The sequence below is a fragment of the Cyprinodon tularosa genome, unplaced genomic scaffold, assembly GCF_016077235.1.
Source record: "Cyprinodon tularosa strain WSP-4 unplaced genomic scaffold, ASM1607723v1 ctg423, whole genome shotgun sequence".
In the NCBI taxonomy this organism is placed as follows: Eukaryota; Metazoa; Chordata; class Actinopteri; order Cyprinodontiformes; family Cyprinodontidae; genus Cyprinodon; species Cyprinodon tularosa.
Window position 1 is genome coordinate 7,028 of NW_024039145.1, and position 17,908 is coordinate 24,935.

Consider the following 17,908-nt stretch of genomic DNA (forward strand, 5'->3'; position numbering starts at 1 on the left):
TTCCAGCTGAGAGACGCGTGGCGTTGGAATTTATGTAACACGTACGACATTCAGCTGTCTGATGAAGACCGGAGGGTTGAAACATCAGCCTGAAGCAGTGATGTGCCGAATGAGGCCGGAGAGAGTTCCTGCAGCTAACAAAGGCTTTCTGATCATTTAAGACTCTCTTTACTCACTTTGCGGGTGAATAGCTGCTGCCGCCTGGTTTCACGGCGTAAAAGAGAATTTTTATTCTTATCTCAGAACAAAGGGCTTCCTTGTGAATTAAATCATCTTTAAATTTTGGAATGTGAATTCCTCCACAAACAATTAGTCTTAAGAGGCAAAGAGCACTTCATTAACTACGAGGATATCTGCTCTTTTTTCATCTAATTATGCTCCTAGTGTCTAGTCACACTTTCTGCATCTCATTGTAATTCAATAAAGAAAACAAGCAGCAGCACATAATGAATAAACAAACTTTGATTTCATGGTTAGAAAAAGATTCAGCTCAGGCGTTTTACCATGATCAGAACTTTCCTTGTTTCCCCTCAGCTGACCCTGAAAAAGTCTCCATGCTTTTATTCTCCCCGTCTCCTCTAACGGAGCGCAGTGGGAAAACAGTTTATTGAGCTAAGCACAGCGGCCGGGCTTTAAAGCAACTCTTAGGGAGGTGGAATCATGTTACTCTGAAATCCCTGTTGCTCTATGTCGACTCGCTGGGTTTTTACTGACTGCTTTTACAGCTTCTGGAACGCTTCACGCTTCGTTGATCTTCAGGAATCTCAACACGGAGCTAAATATGTATCAGACACTTTAAAGCTGAACACGTAGCCTGGAATAATATTAAATCAGCTGATCTTTAAAAGGCTGAACTGGTTTAAACTGGACCTTTATCAGCTAACTTCCAGTTCTATAAAATTTTTAAACAGCTGCACTTTCCTAAGAATTCATTAAATTAAGTGTTTTTATATGGAAGTAAATCTGTGTCGCTGGGATTTGAATTAAAAATGCCACTGAAATTTAAATGTTGTTTTTTGTACTTATTGTTTCAGTGTTAAAATATATCCAGAACACATTTTTGACCAAAAAAAAAGTTAATTGTCATTATTTCTACACAGTTGAAATTTCATTTGTTATTTTCTCTTCAAGCTAAAAATTCACATTACTATTTAAAAGTTATTACATTTTCAATACTTATTTTTCAGTTTAATTTTTAAGTGTTAAAAAAATCTGCATATAAAAAAATTCAACCTTTCAAAATCAAACTCAATATTTTCAGCCTCCTGAGATTCAACTGGCTCTATTTTACTGTCTTAAATTCGGCGTCTAAATTCAGTGTAAAAAGGGAAGGGTTACTTCAGGTCACAGACATTAGCAATGGAGTGTGGCGTCCAACACCCAGCCAATTCCGTTACGTTTTCTTAGTCATGTGACGTGACGCTTGTGGCGCTCATACGGAAGGAAAACCAGCATGATGGAGCCGGTCATGCAAGCTAACGCTAACTCAACGGTGAGTTTATTACTTTCATTTTTCTGTAGTTGAGTTAGCGTTAGCTTGCATGACCAGCTCCGTTTCAGTGGCATTTTTAATACAAATCCCAGCGACACAGATTTACTTCCAACTGCTCGTTAACACTTAATTTCTAAGCAGCCAATCACATGGCGGCAACTCAGTGCATTTAGGCATGTAGACATGGTCAAGACAATCTCCTGCAGTTCAAAGCGAGCATCAGTATGGGGAAGAAAGGTGATTTGAGTGACTTTGAACGTGGCATGATTGTTGGTGCCAGAAGGGCTGGTCTGAGTATTTCAGAAACTGCTGATCTACTGGGATTTTCACGCACAACCATCTCTAGGGTTTACAGAGAATGGTCCTAAAAAGAAAAAACATCCAGTGAGCGGCAGTTCTGTGGGCGGAAATGCCTTGTTGATGCCAGAGGTCAGAGGAGAATGGCCAGACTGGTTCGAGCTGATAGAAGGGCAACAGTGACTCAAATAACCACCTGTTACAACCAAGGTGGGCAGAAGAGCATCTCTGAACGCACAGTACGTGGAACTTTGAGGCAGATGGGCTACAGCAGCAGAAGACCACACCGGGTGCCACTCCTTTCAGCTAAGAACAGGAAACTGAGGCTACAATTTGCACAAGCTCATCGAAATTGGACAATAGAAGATTGGAAAAACGTTGCCTGGTCTGATGAGTCTCGATTTCTGCTGCGACATTCGGATGGTAGGGTAAGAATTTGGCGTCTACAACATGAAAGCATGGATCCATCCTGCCTTGTATCAACGGTTCAGGCTGGTGGTGGTGGTGTCATGGTGTGGGGAATATTTTCTTGGCACTCTTTGGGCCCCTTGGTACCAATTGAGCATTGTTGCAACGCCACAGCCTACCTGAGTATTGTTGCTGACCATGTCCATCCCTTTATGACCACAATGTACCCAACTTCTGATGGCTACTTTCAGCAGGATAATGCGCCATGTCATAAAGCTGGAATCATCTCAGACTGGTTTCTTCAACATGACAATGAGTTCACTGTACTCAAACTACAGTAGCATGGGGTACCTAATTAAGTGGCCGGTGAGTGTAATATGTGATTGTTTTTAGATTGTTTTCCTTGTCCCCCCCCCCATTTTATTTTCTCTGAAATTGTTAATGATTGGTGTGTATAATAAAATTATTTGTAAGTTTTTTTGTGTGTAAAATGTAAAAAAATCATCTAAGGTACACTGTTTTTCTGCCATTTTAGTGACATATGAGCTCAAGCAAACAGTGAAAGTGCAAATTGGGCAATGATGAGTAAACATTAGGGCTGGTCATTTTGGCCAATGTCCTGAATCGACTCTATTTTGATTCATACAGTTCTAAATCGATTAATTTCGATTCGATCTGTTTTTACAATAATGAAAGTGGTTCAACTGTGTTTCAAAACACTCATGTATTTTATTTTTTCCTGTCACATTAAACACAAAGTGCAAACTTGTAAATCGGACAGTTTAAACTTGAGATTTGAACAAAACTGTCTCAAAAGTGCAAACTTGTTTGTGAAAAGTCTGGCTTTAAGTATTTTGAGTGAATCTTTCCTGCTTATTTGAATGTGAACGTCATGCGCGTCACTATAAAAGTAATTGATCTCATTCCCTAGACATCGATTTTGCAAAAATGTAAAGGAATTGATTCAAAACCTATTAAATGATTTTTTCTTTTTACCCAGCCCTGTTAAACATAACAGTTTTTCCATAATTTTTGGTTTTAATCGGGTTGGAAGTTATTTGTTCATCCAATCTATTTTATATTTCTAACATTTGCATTGAAAACACTTCCTGGAAGGGAAACGAAACTTGGAAACAAAACCAGCGGATTGTTTTTTAGCTTTTTTGGAAATACTACGACCTGGATGACTGAGGATCTTCACCAGCACTTAGAGTTCATTGAAATTCTTCGGCGATTTAAAAAAAGTCTTTCCAGTCTAACATCAAAAATTAATATCATTTTTAAATTTTGTGATTTTCATATTTGAAATAAATTATTAACGCAGATAAAGTTCATGCTGTCTGGGCTGTTTATGTGTCTACAGTGATGCGCAGAGCTGTCTTAAAGTTAAGGAGTTTGTGAATAAATTCATCCAATATTCTCATCAGGCCTGTTTCCATGGAGAGTGGAGGAAAAAAAGGTGTCAATGAGCAAAAAATGTTGCGAAAAATTCAAACAATGTTCTTGCTGAATCCCCACAGGATGTTTGCTGACATCTTGACAAAGCACAAAAAAAAAATGTTCTGACATTGAAGCCTGTCAAATAGTGGAGCCATCTTGTTTTAGCATTTCTAACAACTGAGCGTTCAATCAGCAGCGCCCTGCTGGGGAAGGCTGGAGAATCTTAATCACGTTTGGCTATGATGCTGTGGGTGCTAAACGCTGGAAGCAGTACAGGAAAGGCCAGACTCCGTCTCCCTCCAACATCAATCAAAATGTGTCAAGTGTCCGAGAGCGAGGAACAGCTTCAAGTGGTCTGGCGCGGTTGGACTCTCTCGGCAGGAGTTGGCAGAAAAGCAGGCAGCAGCACCGAGAGCTGCGGGAGAGTCAATCATTATTGCAGTTTGTGACTTCTGCAGAAAGAAGCTCTGAAAGAACCAAACATCCTCTACACTGGGAAAAAATAATAAAAAAGAAATAATAAATCATGATTACCGGTCTGCTAAATTAAGTTGCGTTGTTTTAAATGCTGCCGCATATTAAATTACTGCATAAAGCCTGAAATCTCAGTACTGAGTTTCATAATGTCAGCAGAAAGACAGAGGAGGGTTCTGGCGACTTTAGAGTCTGCATTCTGAGTGCATCTGCAGCTTCCTGCTTATTTCAATTTCTTGCAGTATTAGGAGCAGGAAAGTTAAGTTTCTTCTATTTTTTTACTCAGTTGTGGTTTTGTGTTTCTTTTAAACTTTTAAAAACCCATGGCAATATTTTTGTATTATTACTTTGGGGATGTAGAGCCAATCTAATGTTGTTTATTGTCTAAAATAACATAACAAAATAAAATCAACAATCCCTTACACCGTGTCAGGGAGGAAATCATTCAAACAATACATCCCCACACCTGAACTCTGGTCATATTAAAGCTCTGAGTTTGGTGGTCAACCCAGTTCTTTAAGGTAATATTGAAAAATTAGATGACATAGCTTAAAAGTAGCCTCGTGAGACCATCCTGATCTCGCGCGTTTTCAAGATTTCACTCGCAGATCAGTCTGGAGACTCTCCGTTAAAGAAAATTTGGAGCCGTTCACCAAACGAACGTCCAATCAGCGTTGGCTTTGAGGCGGGTTGAGGTGTGACGCAACGAGAAGCGCGACAGTTCAGTCTAAAGAACATGGAGGCTTCAGCCGATGAAACTAGCGTTAGCGTGGCTATCGAGCAAGTTTTATCGGAATTACAGAGTATTTCTTCACTGAAAGAAGAGCAAAACACTGCTCTGGAGGCTTTTCTCAGAGGAAAAGGTGTTTTTGCTCTTCTCCCGACTGGTTTCGGCAAGAGTTTGATCTATCAACTGGCTCCTCTTCGTCGTCGCTCTGTTAGTACGTCATATGCTTCGTTGATCTGATTGGTTTATTTGGCCCGTCTATCACCAACATAGGCCAATCAGCTAACCAGTATTTTCCCCCCTTCCCAAAATTACTTCAAGGGAAGGTTTCCAGATGGATATGCGGAGCAAAGGTGTTGCCAGATCCTAGTATCTCCAAGGTAGAGCTGAGAAGTGATTTTTTCCTGGCATTTATTAGATTTAACACAGTAATAAACAAAAACATAAAAGAAACAAAATGAAAGAGAACTTCAGCCGCTCTGCCAACTTATGGAACGGCTGTAAAAAGTTGCTGTTTTTCTTCTGAACAAATAAATTAAATGTTTGGTCATAAAACCTTTGCATTAGCATCAGACAACCTGCCAACCAAACTAGAGGTCAGAGTCATTCCAAGAAGTTAAAAACAATCCACTGGACTTTTTTCCAAGTTTGAAGACGCTTCTCTTCCCATCCTGGAAGCTTTTTTAATTCATAATGTCAGAAATAGCGTTGAGTTCAAGGCTTTATAGAGCGAACCAAAAACAAAGCCTTGTTTTTGTTTAGAAAACATGCAAATTGAACCTGATGAGTGGGTCTACCCTTTGGAATCAGGGTTTTTTTGTTTCTTTGTTAGCCTTTTTTTTTGTTTCTGAAAGGGGGCTTATTAGAGGAAATTGCTGGCCTGGCTCTAAAGCCTTGATCTCAAAGCTATTTCTGAAATTTTGAATTGAAAAAGCTTCCTGGATGGGAAGAGAAACATCTTCAAAAATGGAAAGAAAGTCCAGTGGATTGTTTTTAACTTTTAAGGAATGGCGCTATTACCTTCAATTGGCTTAAAAATCTGTTATGAATACCAGCCATAAAAAATTAAATAACCAAAAACATTTACTACATTTTGATCCCTCATAAAACAATTTAACTTTGAGGGAGGCTGTGAAAAAAACAACTAAAATTCTTCTGACCCACCAAGACATCACCCAGCTGATCCGTAGCCAAGCTGCCATGGATTCTTTAGAGAGAAATTAAAAACTGTGAGATGCCATGACTCTAAAATGCGTTTTTGTGAGATGGATTGTGTTTGCAGCTTCCAGTCACAGAGCGGCAGCTGCATATTAATACAGACACGTCTGCGGTGTTCAAACAGATGCTGCAGTGTTTGCAGTCACACCTAATCAGATGAAGCTTAACGGTGAGGCTTACACAGGTGTGTTAAGAGTTAACGCATTTGTTTTATTTAACTACGGTATTTACAGTTATTATAAACACAACTATTTTTATATCTTCATTCTTATGAGGAAACAAAGACGCTACATCAATAAGGTCTCTAATAAACAGAGGTCACCACTTCAGAGCATCTTCTCAATGTGCAGCTTAATAATCTTAATCCTGATCCTCTGTTCATTTTCCCACGTGTTTTAATCTATATTTGCTTTCAAAAATAGCATTTCGTTACGTAAAGAGTACCGATCCAAATGTCATGAATACATGAATTATCACTGATCATGGGAAAACTTTGGAGGCTGTAATTAATGCTACTCTATCATCTGAAAATGTTACTTAATCTCAGGCTATACATCTGTATGTAGATAATCTGTCTGCATGTATGGAGCTTCGTCACACCCGGCAGTGTCACTACCCTATTCGCCCTGGAAGCACGATCCGACCTCGATTTTATTTTGTTAAAAAGACCTAAATGAAGTTTTTCCCTCCCCAAAAATAGTAAGCATATTAAAATATAATGTGTTAAAGGTTAATAATGTATTTCCTGAGAAAAAAAAAGCCTTAAAATCCTTCCTGTTTTATCCCTCTGTTCCCAATCTGCACCGGAAATAGGATCCTACGCTACTTCCTGGAGCTAACTTTCTCAGCTTTGGATTTAAACATAAATCTAGTCTCTTTGAGATTTATGCTTTCGTTTCGAGTTAAACTTATGGTAAATGGTGCATAATCTAAAGAAAGAAACGACTAAATGCTCTGAGCATGACCCATGATGACGTCAGAGAACCAGTTTAATGGAGGAAATATAAAAAGCATCAAAAGTGTCTCAGAAATGTCATAAAACATTTTTTAAAGATGTGTTTTAGCATTCTTTAGAGAGTTAAGGATAGAAATAAGTAATTTTAGTACCATAATTACATTATTTACGGACAGCAGGATGTTTATCTGTTTGCACATGTGGGACAGATCCTGCTTCCAGGGGGGAAGGACAGGTGGCACCCAAAGAAAATATGAGTCTGTTCTAAGAATAACACAACTCACCACTACGCTGCATTAATCTGTAGATTTTTATAATCACACCTTCATTTATATACAGTAGTTGCCAACTTTCCTTGATGGGTCCTTGGCTGGTCCCCTACAATTCCTTTTTAAACATCAATCTTTGTACTAAAATATTCTTTCTGTGATGATTTGTGGACTTTAAGATCTAAAGAGACGCGTCATCTTCTGGTCAGACCCAGTAACTTAGTGAAAGGGTGGAGTCAGAGTAACAAAATGCAAGAGGCTGGAAGATGGAGGGGATTTTTCTGGGAGTTGCAGGGAAGTGGGCTGCTATTCAGCTGGCGTTTAAAAAGGAAGGGACATTTTGAATGGCTGCTACTGTAGATTAGAAAACAACAATAATTAGAACAAATTGTAAATATAAATAATATGTTTGTTATACATGAACATTTTTATGAACTCTGTCTCGTTTAGTTCATCAGTAGATAAAACAAAAAGAGTGACGAACTTAGACCAGGACCACATGTCCTCCGATTGTAGCCGTGCTTTAAGGATTATAACGTTACTGTTTCTACGAGCAACGCTGTAGACAAAAAGCTAAAGATCCTAAAAAACACATTTATCTTCAAATCTGTAACATGAGACAGCCTTCACTGTAACTGATTCATTTTCCTCATTTTTATTCATTTATAGACGTTGGTATCAAAAAGCAGTTTGCACAACAAGTGTTTTTCCACTTTGGTTATTTGTATTAATAACCAAGGCGAATGCATGCTCTCCCTTTAATACATGCTCCCCTTCAGGCGTGCATGATTACAGCCAGACTTTTTGAACTAATTAAGCCCAAGGTTACCGTCTCTGACGAGCAGCTCCCACCAGAGTCTTGTTAGACAGCTTTAAAAGTGGGCCACAAACTGGGAGTTTTTCCTCTATGATTCACTACATTTTAACAGAAGGACTCAATCATGAATAGATATGCAGAGATCTGAGGGAACCCTGTGTTCTTCCATTCATGCCACATTTCATTCAGACTCCTCAGCAGAGCCTCCAGTACACCGATGCATCAACCTTGCTTCGATATTTATGCTATTTTTCCGTCTGTACACCCAACATCACACATTTAACATTTTCAGGGGTTTTTTTTGTATCTTGTGTGTCAACACAACAACAAATAAAGGAACATTTTAAAATAAAAAGGTAAAAAAAATACCAAGTTTCAAACCTGGTCTCTGGAAAGTAGGGTGTGCATTAACATTGCCTTCCCTGAGTCAATCCTTTTGAGAATCATCTATTGCTGCAATTACAGCAGAATGCCTCTACCAGCTTTCCACATCTATAGCCTAAAGTTTTTTGTTTTTTTTTGCCAATTATCTGTGCAAAATAACTCAAGCTCAATCAGTTTAGATGTAGAGAATGGAGAGAAAATGTTTTCATTTTGCTCAGAATGGATTTGAATCAATACCTAAAGCTAAACCAGCAGCCTTGTGGAACACCATCAGCACTGATAAGCAACCCATCAACCAGTGGAAGTTATTCTAACCACAGAGAGCCAATGGGAGCTGACTGGTGGCATAATCTGACGCTCCATCTGTGATTAGAAGATCTGTTTTATGTAATAATACGAAGGGGAAAGGCCCAATTTCTATTTCAAATGTTTAAGGCTAATAAAATTAACTCTCACTTCTGCTCTTTAAACATTTTTAATAATTTTCCTTCAGAAAAAAATGAAAGCTGAGCTTTAAATACAAATCTAGTAGCTGTTTGAGAGTTTTTTTTTGCGCCCTGGTTTTTACGTGGTGATCTGTTAACAGAATGTCAGACAGTTCATGGCCCGCTGTTTACTGTCTGTAGTTACTCACGTCTTGATTGGACATGTCCCAGTAGGGCCGCTCCCCGTAGGACATGACCTCCCACATGACGATGCCATAACTCCACACATCACTGGCGGAGGTGAATTTACGGTACTGGATGGCCTCTGGTGCCGTCCATCGGACAGGAATCTTCCCACCCTGTTGGGTAAAACACAGGTCAGTGGCTGAGGGACAAATCAATTCATGACATCCTGCATTTTCCCCTAAAACATCAGTTAGAGACTTTTCAACAGATCCAGAGACAAAACACACAAACCAATGAATCTACCCTCAGTCCTCAGTACAAACATAAATTCTATTAAAGGAAAATTCCGGTTTTTAACACTTTTAGCCCATTTTCTGTAGTGTCCAGGATGAAATCGAATGATCGACTCCAAAATTTTGACAATTGGTCCTGTCTCTGCTATTTGGCTCATGCAGAATCCCCCCTTCAGAATGGCTTCCATAGTGCATGTCCGATAATGTCCTTAAAACAACCTTAAACGTTCTTTTTTTAAAATATGCTACTCACCGGGTCGTCAGCGCTGTTCAATGACGGTCCAAAAAAAGTTTCGTAAAGAAAAAACGTTCCTGTAGTGTTTTATTTAGCATTTTGTAAATCCCATTGAGTTCTGTTGGAATAGTCAATATCCCTCCGCCACCGGAAACGGAAATGGGGCCTGTTTACGCAGTTGTAGTCTTTTCGCAAGGCCCAAGTGTTTATGCTTCACTCTGTGTACTCCGACGTCGAGGTGCTAACGTCTCTGTTAAACACTTTAAAAAACTCTGAAAATGGAATACGAAAGGTGGATTCTTCTCCTACACAGTGGTCCTACATTCCCAAAGTATAGAGACATTGTCGCCAACTAGTGGTCTGGAGTGTGCAACGCTTCAGATTCGAACGGGAAGCGGAAGTTTATAAGCGGTTGTGATGTATCGGAAAAAATAGTTCTGGGATTTACAAAATGCTAAATAAAACAAGACAGGAACGGTTTTTCTTCACGAAACTTTTTTTGGAACGTCATTGAACAGCGCTGACGACCCGGTGAGTAGCAGATTTTAAAAAAAGAACGTTTAAGGTTGTTTTAAGGACATTATCGGACATGCACTATGGAAGCCATTCTGAAGCAGCCAGGGGTGGATTCTAAATGAGCCAAATAGCCGAGACAGGACCAATTGTCAAAATTTTGGTGTCGATCATTCGATTTCATCCTGGACACTACAGAAAAGGGGCTAAAAGTGTTAAAAACCGGAATTTTCCTTTAACAATAAAAATGAGAACATAAATACGTTACAAATATATATATATATTGCAGAGCAACGTATAAATGTTTTTTTTTTTTTTTATAAAAGTTGATAAAGCTTATAGTTAGAGCGGCTCAGGTTATCCTGATCTTTCTCTATAGTTATGCTGCTATAGGCTTAGACTGCTGGAGGACATAGGGACCCCTGAGCCTGGTTCTGCTGGAGGTTTCTTCCTGTTAAAAGGGAGTTTTTCCTCTCCACTGTCGCTACAAGCATGCTTAGTGTGAGGGATTGCTGAAGAGTCAATGAGTCGATGCAATCAGCTGGTTTTCCTTTGATAGAAACCTTTGAATCAATCTGACTGGATGATCTGGTGAACTGGAAAGTGCCTTGAGATGACGTGTTGTGAATTGGTTCTATAGAGATAAACTGAATTGAATTAAAGTAAATTATTATCTGCTAAAGAAATGTGAGTTGCTACAGAAAAGAAGCAATGCCAAACAATGAGCTCTTTGATATGCTAGATGTTTGTATTAAAGGTCCCAATTAAAGCTGATTTTCTGTGAAGATTTTAGTCTTCCTCCAGAAAAAGATCATTTATTACACAACAATTGAATGCTCCATCTCATCTCCAAAACTGTCATTTATTCTAATTATTATTCTCATCCTCTAATTAGGAAATGATGGATTTTAGTCGCTTTGCTTAAAAAAATAAAGCCGGGGCTTAAATAATGAAAGGGAACTTTGTTCATGACAAATATGAGACCAAAAGAAGCTAAACAAAGAAAACAGAGAAAATGATGAATATTGTTGAATTCCTTTGTTGTATAAAAACACATAAATCCACAACAGAAAGGTGAGTCACTGAGAAACACTTTAGATCGTCTCAGTCTGCAACAACACACACTGAGCATCGGTGCCTTTCAAATCAACACTAAATTGGACATCTTACTGGTTTCTCTTTCAGTATATTTAGGAGAAACTTTAACTGGACTCGGATCATGGAGGCGCTTGTTTTCCAGCATGGTGTGCGGTTTTTCCCCCTCTTTTTTTTTTTATACAACATAGTGAATTCAGAGAAAAAAGTAGAACTTTTCTTCCTTTGGTGAAAATGTAATGAGTTAAAACAATTTATTTGACTAACTTTGTGAAGAAATGTTCAAACTTCTCAAATAAATCCATAATGTAATAATTAAGCTTCCGTTTTGACGTCAACATAAACAAACATTAGTCTGTGAAACTGATCTGCAGCATCTGAGCTCTTCATTCAAAGCATCAGGAGAAGATCAACGACTTCACACAATATGAGAATAAAAAGGTCTAAAGCTTATTTTTAGCAATTTATTGCCAGAGTGCGCTAAAGGAATAAAGTTTATTGAGAAAGTATTCACACCACTTGAGCTTTTTTTTATATTTTCCTTAAATACAAGAAAAATCTTTTAATTGCATTTTATTTTCTTTGCCAAAATAAAGTCCACCAGCGTGTGATTCAAACCAGCGGTTTGAACATCAGAGAAAACAAGCTAACAGAGTGGGAGGCGTTCATGCAGAGGTTGAAAGCAGGCTGAGTTTAGAGAATATTGATCACCTCACAGAGCTCCGTTCAGCCAGTCATCAGTGCAAAAAGGAGAGAGTGTAGCCCAGACTGGGCCATCCAGCTGACTGACAAACCAGGGAGTGAAAATGAACACAAGGAACCGCCTTACTGCTCCTCTACATCCCAGAACGCATGTAGGAGGCAGCAAAGCAGGTGGAAGAAGGTGACCTACATGCAAATCCCTGCATGTTCCTCCCTAGACGCAAAGCCTACTGTAACATGTGGTGATGTCAGCGTCACGCTTCAGGGATCCTCCTCCCCACATTCCCCCCGACCCTTCTGCTTTGTTTCTCGGTCTTTACACGGTTTGGAACAGGGCTGCAGGTGACCATTTGTTTACTAATTAATTCATTTGTTGTTGTTTTTTTCTTTGAATTGATAAATAACCAGACAGCAAACAGTGAAAGATTTCCATGGATTAGAAGCAGATGAAGGTAAAATGCTGATGGGATCGGTGGCCCAGTGGCTAGGGTATTGTGCTTGAATCCCAGAGGTTCTGAGTTAAAGCCCCACTCCCACCCACTCTGGGTCCCTGAGCAAGACCCTTAACCCCACAGTGCTCCCCTGGCGTCGCACAATGGCAGCCAACTGCTCCCCAAAGCTATCTCTATAGTTATGCTGCTATAGGCCTAGACTGCTGGAAGACATAAGGACCCCATTTTCTTCTTCAAAGCTTCATACTGTCTCTATTCTCCCCCTCTGCAGAATCCTAGTTCAATCTCGAACCTTCAACTCTCTCTGCTTTTTAGACTGTAGACTTTTTAGACAGATTTTATTGGTAATTTTGTTTACACAAGTGTAAAACAAAAAGAAATTTTCTCATAGTAGCTTCATCTGGTCTGTTCCTGTTTGGCTGTGACTCCATCCAAGAAAGAAATCTTAGCTGTGCTGCTGCCATCAACACCTTTGTTTATAGATGTTTGAGATTGGCCTGTTTTTCAATGTAGTCCTGTTTCTCTGACTGTGACTAACTGGATGTGCTCTCTTCATCCTCTGACATGGGAGCTGGCTCGGAGCTCGTCTGCCTGGCTGTGTGTTTCCTGGACGGGGCCGCCTTTTACAGTTGCTTTTTGTATCTATGCTTCTTTTTCTATGTCTGCTTTTGTCTCCTTGAACCCCAGTGGGCCTCAGCAGATGGCCGCTCACACTGAGCCTGGTTCTGCTGGAGGTTTCTTCCTGTTTAAAGGGAGTTTTTCCTCTCCACTGTCGCTACAAGCATGCTTAGTGTGAGGGATTGCTGAAGAGTCAATGAGTCGATGCAATCAACTGGTTTTCCTTAGATAGAAAACTTTGAATCAATCTGACTGGATGATCTGGTCAGCTCGGTGAGTTTTAAGATGACGTGTTTTGAATTAGCACTATATAAATAAACTGAATTGAATTATATTAAATTTCATTGCTTTTCACTTGTGACAACGTATTTAAGTTGAATCCTGATGCCCCTGAAGGGGTTTTGGATAGAGATAAGTTACATTTTACTCTTAGTAAAATTAAATGTTTTAGAATTTGAATGCCTTTCTTGATGTTTTATTAAATACTAAATGAATTAACAATAATTTCAACAATGAATTAATCGTGATTGATTTGCTTCATTGTTGGATGCACTAGATTCTTTAAAGGAAAATTCCGGTTTTTAACACTTTTAGCCCCTTTTCTGTAGTGTCCAGGATGAAATCGAATGATCGACACCAAAATTTTGACAATTGGTCCTGTCTCTGCTTTTTGGCTCATGCAGAATCCCCCCCTGGCTGCTTCAGAATGGCTTCCATAGTGCATGTCAGATAATGTCCTTAAAACAACCTTAAACGTTCTTTTTTTAAAATATGCTACTCACCGGGTCGTCAGCGCTGTTCAATGACGTTCCAAAAAAAGTTTTGTGAAGAAAAAACCGTTCCTGTCTTGTTTTATTTAGCATTTTGTAAATCCCAGAACTATTTTTTCCAATACATCACAGCCGCTTATAAACTTCCGCTTCCCGTTCGAATCTGAAGCGTTGCACACTCCAGACCACTAGTTGGCGACGGTATCCTCTACCGTCAAACTCAAAGTCCAATATGTCCTCCTCAAGAATCCACCTTTCGTATTCCATTTTCAGAGTTTTTTTAAGTGTTTAACAGAGACGTTAGCACCTCGACGTTGGAGTACACAGAGTGAAGCAGAAACACTTGGGCCTTGCGAAAAGACTACAACTGCGTAAACAGGCCCCATTTCCGTTTCCGGTGGCGGAGGGATATTGACTATTCCAACAGAACTCAATGGGATTTACAAAATGCTAAATAAAACACTACAGGAACGTTTTTTCTTTACGAAACTTTTTTTGGAACGTCATTGAACAGCGCTGACGACCCGGTGAGTAGCATATTTTAAAAAAAGAACGTTTAAGGTTGTTTTAAGGACATTATCGGACATGCACTATGGAAGCCATTCTGAAGGGGGGATTCTGCATGAGCCAAATAGCAGAGACAGGACCAATTGTCAAAATTTTGGTGTCGATCATTCGATTTCATCCTGGACACTACAGAAAAGGGGCTAAAAGTGTTAAAAAACGGAATTTTCCTTTAAAGTTCAAAGTGTATGAATACTTCTGTAAGGTGCAAATAATTTAGAGTTTTATGACAGAAAGTAAATATGAAATGAAACAAATGAAAACCCTTTGGGAGACTTTTTTAAGGAACGGTTCAGGGAGTTGGTTAGCAGAGGTTGAAAAGTGTCTTCCATTTGCCTTTCATGTTTTCATGTCTCGACATTTATGCTCATTGAATTACCAACATTTAAAAAACAGCATCCTAATTAAACATTTCCTGACTGCTAAACTAAACGAATGAAACGTAGAAGCAAAGCCTGTTGGTAGAGCTCCTAAATGAAAGTTGGCTTTACTGCCTGAGACTACCTGGACACGCTCATCTTATTCTGCTCCATTTTCATGCACCGGCAGCAACTTGATTAGAGAATTCAGACAAGGCTCTTGGTAGGAGAGAACAAGCTATTTAATTGACTCACAGTTGTTGTGTAGACAGCCTCGGGATCGTCCTCTATCACCCTTGACAGGCCGAAGTCTGAGACTTTACATACGAGATTGCTGTTGACGAGGATGTTCCGCGCAGCCAGGTCTCGGTGGACGTAGCCCATATCAGCCAGATATCTCATTCCTGCTGCAATGCCCCGCAGCATCCCCACCAACTGGATGACTGTGAACTGACCGTCGTGTTTCTGCATGGAAAAACACAGACAGGTCAGCCATCTTCACTGACCAGTGGGGGAGGGGGGGTATTTAGGTTGCAAGGCTGCACCAGCTTTAGTTAGAAGATTTATGATATTAATGCAGAGCACACAGACTCCCCGCTGCAGACTCCCTGCTCACTGGGACACCAGGAGAAGTGTAGAGAAAAGTTGGAAAAGATGCTGCAGCAACTTGGGAGGTGATACTAACCCTGAGGAAAGCATCTAATGAGCCGTTCTCCATGTACTCGATGACAATCATCACCGGTTTTCCTGAAAGGAAAGATGGAAAAAAGCACAAAACAAAGAGCAGATGATTAATGGATATCTAATTTGAATTTGGCTTTCTTAATACCTCACAAAACAATGGCTGAACCAGAACTGATTCCAAGTTATTTATAGTTATGTTTCATTTGCTTTTAATTAGAGGTTCCCATCTGTTCCTTTTATTAGTCTCTAAATGAGAAAATGTTTAAAAGAGAGCAGCTTATTTAACCAGATGTACACTCCTGATCAAAATATATGACTCAGCACTTCAATAAAAAAAACTACAACTTTTTTTTTTCTTATATCATGAAAAAACTACCTTTTATGAGCTTTTAACTGTGTTATAATGCTATTCCTTCATATGAATCCTGTGTAAAATGGTATTTAGCTGGTTTATGCATGTCAGAGTAATCCTCATGAATCCTCCTCCCCCTCCTGTGATGGTGATGTGACTCAGACCTCCAGCATTTCTACTGAAAGGTGACCGAGTGGATTCTTTGGCTAATGTTTAATGCAAAAGGCTCAATAAGATGCTGCCGCGGCTCTAGGTGTCTTTCTTCTAGATTGTAACATAACAGGTCATATTTAACTCTTAAAGGCACTATTTCATCATATAAATGCCTACAGTTGACTTTAGAAGGCTAAATTAACCAGGATATAGGAGCTTTAAAATAAAAAGCACCAAATAAGCAAAACTGTGGGTGTTAAAAAAGGACTCAATGTTTAGAAGGCCTTCTGTTCATCTTGATTCATGATTCTTTAACCCTTTATAGGGCAGGTTAGCGTCTTTGATCCCTTGAATACCCTTTACAGAAGGAGTCCACCCCTTCCTGAGTGAGGTCTAGAAGCACTAGATCTATATCCAGCCATTCAGCAAAGATCCTGCTACATGGCTGTTCATCTTATTTTGGCATTTGACCATTTAGATGAGCCCTAGAATGATAGATTAACTGCTGTAAAAGAAGTTGGAAAAAAAGGTTCAGTCAAGAAAAATGGTAAAAAGCTCATTGAAAAGTTAAAATGTTAATAAGCAGAGTTAACAACTCTTTTTAGGTTTATAAACTAAATAATGTAAGTGCCAGTATCAGCATGAATGCCTCTAAAGTTATGTTGGATCAAATAAACTTTGTCTCTTTCCCTCTCAGTGTGTTTTTCAAGAATTTATTAGAAGCACTTTTGTTATTTTTCCTAATATATTCGGGCAAGTGATGTTTCTTGTTATTAAATTGACATTCATTTTTGCCATCATAATATCTATATTTTTTTAATATTACAAAGGTAATAATGTCTTGTCCTGGATTCCAATAACACTATTCACTGCAAAACTTTTAAATTAAATAAGTGATTTTTTTCTTAAAATAAGTACATTTTTCTTGAAATTAGGAGGTAATGGAGACACTTTGCCAATGGAACAAAATTATTACTGTGCAAGTGCATGTTATCCAATTATCTCATTTTAAGAGTAAAAATACTCATTCCATTAGCAGATCATCTTATTTACCTACATATATTAAGGGTAAATAAACTTAATTGAACTAATTTTTACTTATTTCTAGATCATTTTTGCAGTGTTGGCTTCAAATGTTGATTACTTATTTGTAGTGTTTCACTGAGCGCCCTATAAAGAGTTAAATCTTAATATGGAGAGGTTTCCTGAAGCTGAGCGATGATGACTTTATTAGGGATCTGGATGTTTAGTTGTGGGAACCTTCTTTCCCATCTTCTGTATTTCCACTCGGTTTAGATCTTTAAAATATGCAGGAAGATCCCAAAGCGCTCCGTTCCTCCTTTATCAGATAGAACAGGCTTCTGTAGAAAGACGAGGACCCTCTGTTAGGAGGGGCGTCCCCCTCATTGCCAGATGGAGGCTGGAGGCCCATGCCGTTTAACCTGAAGCTCCTTTGGTGCTGAAAAAATGCTGAAATCCGTGGTGAGATCTCCTCGTCACATTTGAGGGCATCAGGACCAGGGATTTTTCTCTCAGTGAGTAAATAAAACATCTTCCACCCTTTAATCTCCCATATTCGGTGCTCCCATACACAAGCCCCAAATAAACAAGATTCTGGCCTTTGAAGAGCAGCTTTTTTTGAAGCGCTCTCTCATACATCTCTCATGGTTAGCGGTTGCCAGGCTGCACCAGTAAAGGCCTTAATTTGTGTCTTCACAAACAGTCCAACACAAACAACATTTTTTGAGGTCAAAAGAATTTGCTTTTTGTCCCGTTTTCCTCCAAGATCTTTAGGAAATGTTAAATATTTCTGCATCCTGCTGCTGCATCTTTACAATCCTGCCGTGTACACAGGAAGTCTGCTTCCCTCTACTATCAGGGGGGCACCACACTAAGACTCCTCTACAGGCAGAAAAGCCATATTAATGTGCAGATTTTGACATTTTAAGGCTGTGGCTTTTTCATCAGCTGGTGATCCAGTTTGGGTTTTAATGGAATCTTTAATCAGCTTCTCTTCTCTGTTTGT

The 17,908-nt window shown here is 39.2% G+C and overlaps 1 protein-coding gene across 4 annotated transcripts in view; it reads right to left on the reverse strand.

Moving 5' to 3' along the window:
• Positions 1–9,079: 9,079 nt before the first annotated feature.
• Positions 9,080–17,908, reverse strand: part of epha7 (eph receptor A7) — a 157,977-nt gene continuing 149,148 nt past the window's right edge. For all 4 annotated transcript variants that reach the window (XM_038299285.1, XM_038299288.1, XM_038299284.1 and 1 more), the window contains exons 12-14: positions 15,379–15,440; positions 14,949–15,158; positions 9,080–9,265 (exon numbers count right to left, since the gene is read on the reverse strand). In XM_038299285.1, the coding sequence (XP_038155213.1) occupies positions 9,095–9,265; positions 14,949–15,158; positions 15,379–15,440 (443 nt within the window). In that variant the 3' untranslated portion in view covers positions 9,080–9,094. The remainder of the gene's footprint in view (positions 9,266–14,948; positions 15,159–15,378; positions 15,441–17,908) is intronic.